Consider the following 11,690-nt stretch of genomic DNA (forward strand, 5'->3'; position numbering starts at 1 on the left):
AGTTTATAAAAGTGTCATCATAAATTTCCAACTAAATTATATAAATTTTACTATTTTTATTGAAAATTGTATAAAATAAAAAAATTATAGGGAATCTTGATATGTTTTCTTTAAAAAAATACGAAAAAATTATACATTTTGCATAGTTTTCATGGTAAAATATTCAATTATATTATGTCGTCTATGACAGTGGAATTCATCATATTGGGATATTTTCCATGAATAAAAGTTTTTCTGCAAATTAATTTGAAAGCTCAAAAGTGAAAATGTTTTAGGAAATTTTCATTCAAAAATATAATAGAAATCACAAATTTCTACTAAAATATAACATTAATAATAAAAAGTGTCAAATTGTAACGAAAAGTTAAAATAATCGTGAAGGTGTGGTATATCATGTACAGCGATGTTAACAATGTTGAATATAGTTGAAACCATAAAATTAAAATATTTGCAAAAGAAATGAAATGTATATATGAAAAATATTAAAACATCGTAGAAAAAATACATGTCGGATTATAATACCATTTTAACAAAATTTTAAATCGAAATACTATGAATAAAAATTTGCCATAGCTGATATACCACCTCTAGCCAAATTTTAAGAAGTAAAGTAATTGGCTATTTTTGATATAAAATTTCGCAAAAAAAAAACTAAAAGAATTATAACAACAGATGGAATAAATTTAAGTCTAACGACTTTAGGAAATATATAAACAATAAACACCCTAGAAAATTCAAAAACCATCTCCGATTTAGATTAGGGTTAGAAAATATTTCATAAAATGTTTGCCGCATTGAATGTAGCATTAGATGAAAATAAGAAACAAATCCTCCTACTTATATCTTTTCTTCTTTTGAAAAAATAAATTAATAGAAAATAAATTGTGAATGAGTACGAAAAAATGTAAAACCATTGGAAAGCAAAATCTACATCATATATCAACATTCCCTTCATATCCAACCTAATACAAAAAAAAAAACACAAATGCAATATATTTTATTGATATCAAATAATTAAGAATAAATTCTTGTCAACTGTAAAGTATTGAAAAAATTTTTTCTCTTTTTATAAAAATATTGTGGTCCTGAAAAGGACCGATTGTTTTTGTAAAAAAAGTTGGCTTTTAATATGTCAAAAATTTAAGCACGTTCTCCACGAATACGTCTGGCCAATTGGATATCCTTAGGCATGATGGTGACACGCTTAGCATGGATAGCGCACAAGTTGGTATCTTCGAATAGACCAACCAAGTAGGCTTCGCTAGCTTCTTGCAAGGCCATGACAGCAGAACTCTGGAAACGCAAGTCAGTTTTGAAATCTTGGGCAATTTCACGAACCAAACGTTGGAAAGGCAATTTGCGGATCAACAATTCTGTGCTCTTTTGGTAACGACGGATTTCACGCAAAGCAACGGTACCAGGGCGGAAACGATGGGGCTTCTTGACACCGCCGGTGGCTGGGGCACTCTTACGAGCAGCTTTAGTAGCCAATTGCTTACGAGGGGCTTTGCCACCGGTAGATTTACGGGCAGTTTGCTTAGTACGAGCCATTTTTCACTTTAATTCTTCACTTCACAAGATATGAACACAAACACTGTCAAAACGTTATTACTTGTGTGCCGAGCATGAACGCGCATATTTATAGAAAAATTGAGCGCGCAAACTGTTAGTTAAGGGTGTGTGTGGGGAAAGATTGAAATATTGTATCTTACAGCTGCCTGTATATACACGAAGTATACACGAACGAACCCGAGGGTAGATCGTGTTATTAATATTAGTAAGCATTTCAAGGAATTTTTGTATAAATAGAAGCGCATAGGCTGCGGAACATTATTAGTTCTTGTGCATCATTCGTGAAGTGAAATTTAAAAGTGAAAAATGACTGGTCGTGGTAAAGGTGCCAGTCCACTATAGTGTTCACAGTGCAAATATAAAGTGCCAAAAAGAAACTAAAAGAACTATAGACACAAACTGCTGTTTTGCCGACGGCTTTTTGAAAATTGACAATTTATGTTTTGCCGACGGCTTTTGTATTCCACTACACTAGCTTGAAACAAAATTTAATCAACTGAAGTTTGAAACAAAATTAATCTGATCGGAGTGAATTTTGTGATTGCTTACTTGAACTTTTGAGAAGAAATAGTAGTCATCAAATATACTGACTATTGGTGTCACTCATTTGAAAAAGTGAGATTTGCATAGTAGGCAGAAAAAATCTTGAAAATTTTCATATCACATGAAAATTTGAGAATTGAAAAGGAGGCAGCAGAAAATTGAAAATTTTGAATATTGACTCTCAAAGGAGGGTTGATACAACGGCCTCAAGTATGAGCGCCAGCGGTGGACGTGAGGAAGCCGTTGGGCAACTTGGGGCAGATGGACGAGATTATTTGAATATTAACAATGGTGGACGTGAGGAAGCCATAGTTATTTCAAATATAAATTTGGGTGCTCATGCACTAAATATGAACAAGGAACGTGAGTGTGATACTGACACCACTATGTGCAACTCTGACGGCTTCCAAACTGTCAAGGACAGGAAGCAAAGAAAAAAAAGAAAGAAGAAGACAGGTGATGATAACGATTCACCATACGAGACAATGAAAATGAATCTTGCTCTTCAGCAATTTCAAGATACTATTGAGAAGTTGCAAGAAGAAAGAAAGCAACTGCTTGATAGAATAGCTGAGTTGGAAAAATATTTGGTGACAAATCAAAATCTTACGGGAGTTGCCACTTTTCATAGCCCAGAAAATACGCAACATTATGATGAAAGTAGAAAATTTTCTACTAACAATAATAATAATATGACTATTGAAGCAGCCGGAGGCTTCAATATGGCGAATATTAATGAGGAGGTCACAACGCCGGTGGCTCCCATGGAAATACAAACTGATACAACAACCTTGACGACAGTCACAGGAGTCAACAGGAAAAATATCATAAACCAGAATGGACAACAGGCCAACATCAACAAAGGAGCCATCCCGAAAAGGACTCAAAATGATATTGGACCTGCACCAGAGAAATCAAATGAGACCGGAGGAGGAAAAAAGACAGGTAAGACTAGCCCTCCAGTTATTAAAATTTATAACGCCAATGTCAGGGAATTAGGTATCCGAATTAAGAATTTGATTGGTCATAATCATTTTACAATTAAAATTGCAAATAGGAATATGGTTTGCCTGAAAATGGTACAGATAGATGATTACGATAAGGTTTGTAGTATGCTTATCGAGAAAATGTACAGATTTTTTACGTACACCCCAAAAAACAGAAAGCCATACACATTAGTAATAGATGGTTTGTCTAAAACATACGAGGTAGACGAGGTCAGGGATTTTATACTTGGCAAAGGGCTAGATATAGAAATTAAGACTTTGACGAACTTGGACAATGATAGGTGGCTTATCCAGTTGTCGATGGGGTCTGACGTCAAGGCCTTTCGTAAGATGGAGTACATCATACAATGCAGGGTGTACATGTCAAGGCCAAAGAAGGGTGGTCTTCTACAATGCCGAAACTGCCAACGTTTTGGCCACTCATCTATAAACTGCCATCTAGAATTTCGCTGTGTCAAATGCGGGCAGTCTCACGGACCTGCAAATTGCGATATCCCGGGAAAAGGGGAAAATAATGAAATGATCACCACGACACATCCGGACACTGGAGCTATAGTCCAGACCGTCGGAAAACCCGTTAGATGTGCAAATTGTAATGTGGAGGGCCATGTGGCCAGTGATAAGAGATGCCCAAGGAGATTAGAAATTCTACGAAGAATGAAGGAAAAGAAGACAGCAGAGCAGATGGCCAGATCTGAGCGTATTGTAGGCACTGGGGCACGGAGGGCCACAAATAGTGCGCAAGACAATATGAATCAACGAAGAAACGGAATGACATATGCAGGAGTGACAAGAGGGCCACAGGTGATGCCATCAAATTTTTTGCTTATGAATCCTCGACAAAGGGAGGAGGTTCGTCGCGGAAGAAATGGAGATGAGGACGAAATGTCGAGGGCAAACATGGCCATGAGTGGTTTTGACAACGAGGTCAAAAGAGTCCTGGGAGCAGATTTTCTCACTTGCATGAAAAGAATTGATCGTTTCAGGAGTGAGTATAGTCGACTTGAAAGTGATGACGAGAGAATGCAGGCCATGGTGGGTCTCCTATGGAGCTTCCGCGGAGATGGACAGCATTAAATGTATATTTGTAAATGTGAATTCGATAGTGTCTATGGTCAGAAGACACTATCTGCATCTTTTTGTAAAGGGACATCGGCCCGATGTACTCATGATTGCTGAACACAAACTTAGAGATGGTCGTGAATTTGATTTGGAGGGGTATAGGGTTTTCCGACAAAACAGATCTGGACAAAATGGAGGTGGGACGGCGATATGCCTTAGAAATAGTATTCGAGGGGAAAGGGTCTCAATTAGTTTTAGGGAGATTGAGGGGACAGTTATTAAGGTGAAAGGGTCAAGGGATCGGATTATTTATTTTGTGTCACTGTATTGTAGACCCCGGGGGGTATTATGTCGGGAGGATCTGGACTTACTTGAAGACTTAATTGGGTCGGACGATGCGATAATAGGGGGTGATTTGAATGCTAGGCATTACTCTTGGGGGGGTACTACTACAAATTTAAAAGGAAGGACTTTAAGAGAGTGGCTTGATATGAGCCCAACATTGGTAATTAGACCAACAAGGGAACCCACGACCAGGTCGAATTTTATTGACATATTTTTGACTACAGTAGGGGTAGGACTAAGTGATGGGCAAAATGGTAGACAGACTATTGACGGGTTACGGACTTTAGACTATGACTCGGACCATAGGGCGGTTGAAATGGATATTGTGTTCGGCAATCTTGAGACAGAGGTGCCATCTGAAATATACATTTATAGTAAGATGAGGAGACGGGTCTTTAATGACTCCCTGGCCACGACCCTGGCTACTGCGACACCACCAATTGACCGAAACTGCACAAAGATGGAAATTGATGAACAAGTGGACTTTCTGACCAGAGCTATAAATACTGCAATGGAGGGTAGTATACCGAAGGTGACACCAAGTGGTGGTAAAATGCTCAAACTTTCGCCAGATATTCTCTCGTTGATAGCACAGAAAAAGACCCTCCGGAGGACACTATTCAGAATACATGACAGCGATAGGGCTCGTTTGCTGAGGACGCAGATACGGCTCCTTGGGATCATCATTAAGGAAAGAATTGTACTTCTTGAAGAGAAAAGAAACTTCGGCATACTATCGAAAATAAGAAATGGGAACAATCTATTCAGGGACTTGAGGAAACTCACTGGTTCAAAGATTGGAAGAGAAATGTGTGACATAAGGGATGGTGATGGTAGACTAGTTTCATCTGATCGAGAAAAGGCCGAAGCACTTGCTTCAGTCTTTTCTGGGGAACAGGAATTAGTGGATGAGGAGACAACGAGGAGAAATTCCCCGATGCTGTTTTTTGGTCAACATTTCCTTGCAAATGGGGAGGCAATTGGAATGACAGATGCACCTCCGGTTCGGTTGGTCAAACCTGAGGAGATTGGAATGAAGTTAAGACGACTTTGCAATAAGAAGAGTGCGGGGAAAGACAGAATTCCCAATTTTGTAATTAGGAAAATGGATAATAGGACTTGGGGACATCTCGCTATTATCTTCAATCATTGCCTAAACATCGGCTATTTCCCGGATGGATGGAAGGAGGCGATAGTGGTGCCTATTTTGAAACCGGGTAAGGATCCGACCGATCCGAAGTCATATAGGCCCATCTCACTGACCTCGAACTTGGGGAAGTTATTCGAGATTATAATTCTGGACAGAATGGAGAATCATATTGATGCAGAAGGAGTCATAAAGGACTTTCAGCTGGGCTTTAGGGCCGGAACATCCACCGAGCATGCCCTTATGGTGCTTACTGATATGGTGTCAAAAGGTTTCTCGAATCGTAGTGCGACACTGGTGGTCAGCCTCGACTTTGAGAGAGCGTTTGACACGGTATGGCATATGGGCCTTATCACGAAGCTCGAGTCATATGGTTTTCACCCGCATTTGACGGATCTGCTGAGGAACTATCTAAGTGGAAGGCGGCTCTCTGTTTGCGTTCGTGGGGTAATGTCGCAGCCCCGGGATATTTTGGCAGGCGTGCCTCAGGGTTCGGTCCTGGCCCCGACCCTCTATAACCTCTATCTGGCGGATATTCCCCAGCCCCCGGATGATGTCCTAATTATAGCGTATGCCGATGACATTTTGGTGGCGTCTACTCATGCTAGAGCGAGGGCTGCGCAGGCTAGATTAGAGAGATACTTGGCTGAGCTCAATGGATATTTTGGAGAATGGAGACTGCGGTTGAATGTGTCGAAATGCAATTCCATAATTTTTAGGGCGAGGGGGGCTGGCATTTATAGAAATGCTATGCGTTTTGTTCCTTCCGTTAAAATTGGTGGGGAGGTGATCCAAAATGGGGATGAGTTGAAATATCTGGGAATTAGATTTCAGGAAAATTTCACGTTTACGCGTCAGGTGGATGATGCGATCAGGAGAGGCAGGGCTGCATATCAGACGCTGCGTAAGGTTATGGGTCAGAGTCGGGGTCTCACTGTTCGAGTAAAGATGACCATATACAAGACTATTGTGAGGCCTGTGATCTCCTACGGTTTTGCGGCATGGAGTGCGATATCATCCAGGCAGATGGAGAGGATAAGGCAGATGGAGAGGAGGATGCTCAGGCACTGCCTCGGTTTGGTGGGCTCACGTCAAATGGGGGTGTATAGGCTACCCCCGAATCAGGAGGTATATGATAAAAGTGGATTGGGCAGGGTAGATGCGTATATGGTAAGTTCGACAATTGCGCGACATAGAGGGCTTTCGGAACATCCAAATGGGATAGTTAGGCGATGTTGCATTTCTAGGGAATATTATGAGCGGGTTCTCGGGGCTGGGGGGCACCTCGCGCCCATGAGCCTCGTCTACCTCGATGAAGACGGCCTTCTTTTTGATGATGAGGGCAGGCTTATTTTTTACAATAGAAGTTTTGGGTCGTTTGATGTGATAAGTGACTCGTACAGTTTGTCACAATAAACTTATCGTGATCATTTGATAAGTACTTTCTCCTCTTTTGTATATAAAATTTCACTATCCTGAATTGATATCATTTATGTTATTTTATTACTTTTATTTTTGTGTTTTTTTTGTAAATAGTGTAAATAGTGTACATATCTTTTTAGCTTAAGTCTTAGTTATAGAAACAAACAAAAAAAAGAATAATGATATCCCGGTTTTTTCCTCCCTTTTTTAACGGGAAAATTGAAGAAAATGATAGACGAAAGTCATATTGGCGAAACGAAGTAGTAAATGGGCTAGTCTTACGTAGCTATTTAATTTGACAGATAATATATGAATTTCTAGAAAAATGTCACTTTATACATGCTAGAAGTATTTAAAACACACAAAAATCTTATATTACAAATTACAATGTAAAATTAGTTCTTAAGAGACATGGGAAATAAAAACTGAAAACTGAACTGAAACTGCGGAACAGTATTAGTTCTTGTGCATCATTCGTGAAGTGAAATTTAAAAGTGAAAAATGACTGGTCGTGGTAAAGGTGGCAAAGGCTTGGGAAAAGGTGGCGCTAAACGTCATCGTAAAGTGTTGCGTGATAACATCCAAGGTATTACCAAGCCTGCAATCAGACGTTTGGCTCGTCGTGGCGGTGTAAAACGTATCTCTGGATTGATATACGAAGAAACCCGTGGTGTCCTCAAGGTGTTTTTGGAAAACGTTATTCGTGATGCTGTCACCTACACCGAACATGCTAAGCGTAAAACCGTCACCGCTATGGATGTCGTCTACGCTTTGAAGAGACAAGGCCGCACTTTGTACGGTTTCGGCGGTTAAACATTTTCTTGACGCTATTTGGAGAATATTTAAATACTTTAATACAAAAACAATCGGTCCTTTTCAGGACCACAAAATATATTTACAAAAGAGATCATCTTGTTACAAATTTATTTAATTATTTTAATAATAAAATTTTAAATTTACTTGGTTTAAATAAAATTACAAACATTTGGTTTGCCGTCGGCAAAACATTGTTACTAACCCAATGAAACAATTATGTATGGACTTACCAAAGGCGACTACTATGCTATTTTTCTGCCGTCGGCACTTGAAAAACATGACATACGCTACAAAAGAAAAACACTACGAATGTAATACATACGAAACATATATGCAATTCTCTATATGTCATTTCTCGTCCCATTCCCCAAAGAAAATGATTCTATGATTCTCTTACTCTCTTTTTGCAGAAATCAAAGAAAATGATTCTATGTTGCACTGTACTCGATCCTAGTGTCATTTATTTGTTCTTTTGCGTGACGTTCTTACTCTCTTTTTGCAGAAATCAGTTATGTATGTATTGATACAAACAGCTTTCTCTGTCATCAACTATTTGCAACTTCCCGCTAGAAGTTACGAACACTTACGATCCTACTAGACTTCGGCTTTGCCAAAGCATACAAAAGATACATATGTAGTAAATAATCAGAGTTGATACAGATGAAAATAAAAACACTTCGGCTCAGAAAACGAATGCTCTCTTAATGAAATTGGTGGGAATTTGTTGTTTTTCGATATTAGGAATAAATGACATTAGATAGGAACAAAATGAAAAAATGAAGTGACGAAATTTTTCGATGTCATAACAGATGAAAACTAAATATATGTATATATATCTTCATATAATTTTTTTATAGTAAATTTTATTGTTACTGAAAAAAAGTATGTATGAAATTATATTGTTTGAAAATATTTTTTCTCTTTTTAAAAATGTTTTGTCGTCCTGAAAAGGACGGATTGTTGTTTGATAGAGATACGATGGTCTGTATTTACATTTTCTTGTAGATAATTTAAGCCTTCTTTTCGGTCTTCTTGGGCAAGAGAACAGCTTGGATGTTTGGCAATACACCACCTTGAGCAATGGTGACACCGGACAACAATTTGTTCAATTCTTCGTCATTACGGATAGCCAATTGCAAGTGACGAGGGATAATTCTTGTCTTTTTGTTGTCACGAGCAGCGTTACCAGCCAATTCAAGAACTTCAGCGGCCAAGTATTCCATCACAGCAGCCAAGTAAACTGGAGCTCCAGCACCAACACGCTCAGCATAGTTGCCTTTGCGCAAAAGACGATGAATACGACCGACGGGGAATTGAAGCCCAGCACGATTGGAACGAGACTTTGCCTTTCCCTTAACTTTGCCACCTTTACCGCGTCCAGACATGTTTCAATTTTTTTTTCTTTTTCACTTCACTTCACAAAACACTAATGATAGCGTTTAACTAGTTGTCAGTTCTTTATATACTTTTCGTTCGAGCTATTTAATACATTTGAGGGTTGTTTTGCTGCACGAAGAGGCTACCTGAATATCTTGTCCACGAAATGGTACAAATGTGTGCTCATCGCTGCGCACACACAAAATTCTCTTTTGAACAGTGTAAACAGTGTTTGTGTGAAAAAAAAATAGTGAAAATGCCTCCAAAAGCCAGTGGTAAAGCAGCAAAGAAGGCCGGCAAAGCCCAAAAGAACATCACAAAGGGTGACAAGACCAAGAGACGCACCAAGCGTAAGGAGAGTTATGCCATCTACATTTACAAAGTGTTGAAGCAAGTACATCCCGATACTGGTATCTCTTCAAAGGCAATGAGCATCATGAACAGTTTCGTTAATGATATCTTCGAACGTATTGCCGCCGAAGCCTCTCGTTTGGCTCACTACAACAAGCGTTCCACCATCACCAGTCGGGAAATCCAAACTGCCGTTCGTCTATTATTGCCCGGTGAATTGGCTAAGCACGCTGTCAGTGAAGGTACCAAAGCCGTTACTAAGTACACCAGCTCCAAGTAAATGGCTTTATATTTCGTCGAAAATTTATTTCCTCCACCATCAAAGGCCCTTTTCAGGGCCACAAAAATCATTAAAAAAGAGATTTTCTTTGTTGATCAACTAAAAACAAAATATCCTTATTTTATTTCAATAACAAAAAAAAAAATAAATACATCTTCCATCGAATAATAACAAATAATTGATTTTTCAACTAAGATAAATTCAATGTTGTAATCTTCATTTTATTAAAATTCTATTATGGCATTTCATTACTATGTCTAACTTCTATTAAAATTCTAATTTGGCATTTCATTACTGTTTCTTCAATATTTCTTCTTTTTATTTTTCTTCATTATAATAACGTCGCTATAATATTTTTCTCAGAGTAAAAGACTTCAATATTTCTTCTTTTTATTTTTCTTCATTATAATAACGTCGCTATAATATTTTTCTCAGAGTAAAAGACTCTATTACATTGATCGTATGCATTACTGTAAATGGCGTAGTTAAAGGATGTGTGTGTGTGAGAGAGAGTTTTGATGATGACTCTATGCGTAGGTACATGAAACCTTTTTTTCTAGAATTCTAATTGCTGCGGTTTATTACCACATCCCAATTGGCTAATCCAGTTTTGGAAAAATTCCCATAAAACATGTGATTATAAATTTCAATTTTACCGTGAAAAATAGATTAAGTACAATGTATATTTATTTAAATAAAAATTAGGTAAAAAAACAAAATTGTTTGCATAAAATTTGTTCTCTTTTTCAAAGATATTTTGTAGCCCTGAAAAGGGCTGTTAGATAAACTGCTTTCGAATATCGAAAATAATCATTCTGCCATGAAATAGAAAATTTACTTCTTGGCGGCGGCTTTTTTAGCAGCTGGTTTCTTGGCAGCGGCGGCCTTTTTGGGTTTGGCTGCTGCTACTGTTTTTGCCTTGGGTGCTTTTGGTTTTGTGGCGGAGGCCTTGGCCTTGGCGGCGGTTTTTGCTGGTTTAGCTTTAACTGTACCGGTCTTTTTGGCAGTTTTAGCCTTAGCCTTTTCGGTCTTCTTCTTTTCTGCTGTCTTCTTAGCGGCAGAAGGTTTCTTTGCAGCAGCCTTCTTTTCTCCACTGGCCTTTTTGGGTGCGGCAGCCTTCTTTTTCTTATCACCAGCTGGGGCCTTCTTCTTTTCGGCGCTCATTGCTTTAGACATTTTGAATGAACCAGATGCACCCTTACCTTTAGTTTGGATCAATTTTCCACTGGCAACAGCGCCCTTCAAATACTTCTTGATGAAGGGAGCCAATTTTTGGGCATCAACTTTGTAGGTGCTGGCCAAATATTTCTTGATGGCAGGCAATGATGAACCACCACGTTCTTTCAATGTTTTGATGGCAGCATCGACCATTTGTTGGGTTGGTGGATGAGATGGGGCAGCAGAGGGCTTCTTTGCCTTGGCAGCAGCTTTTTTAGGTGCCTTTTTCTCAACAGCGGCAACTGGAGATGCGGTGGCTTCAACTACGGCGGCGTCAGACATGTTTCACTATATTTTTCACTTCAAACACTAATATACACTAACACGCGTGTACGTTGGTTATATATATTTTTTACCGTTCAACAGATTCAGATTTCAAAATTTAGGTTTTATTGGTCAAAAATTTCTAAACTATTACAGTTGAAACCTTACAACTACAATTTTCAACTACATACATACATATATAGATTCTTATATTTAGCGTATATATAATACTTTTCTAAATTTATCTAAATATTACAAAATACGGCTTAAACTATTTATTTAAGCT

At 38.4% G+C, this 11,690-nt stretch overlaps 1 protein-coding gene across 1 annotated transcript; it reads right to left on the minus strand.

The window, feature by feature from the left end:
• Positions 1 to 1,140: 1,140 nt before the first annotated feature.
• Positions 1,141 to 1,551, minus strand: LOC142242623 (histone H3). The gene has a single exon (XM_075314191.1). It carries the CDS (start codon positions 1,549 to 1,551, stop codon positions 1,141 to 1,143), a length of 411 nt encoding a protein of 136 aa, XP_075170306.1.
• Between the last annotated feature and the right edge of the window lie 10,139 nt (positions 1,552 to 11,690).

This window comes from Haematobia irritans, unplaced genomic scaffold, assembly GCF_050003625.1.
Source record: "Haematobia irritans isolate KBUSLIRL unplaced genomic scaffold, ASM5000362v1 scaffold_6, whole genome shotgun sequence".
NCBI classification, from domain to species: Eukaryota; Metazoa; Arthropoda; class Insecta; order Diptera; family Muscidae; genus Haematobia; species Haematobia irritans.

Excerpts from the sequence above, each read along its gene's own strand:
- LOC142242623 (XM_075314191.1), bottom strand. The coding sequence starts at position 1,551 with ATGGCTCGTACTAAGCAAACTGCCCGTAAATCTACCGGTGGCAAAGCC.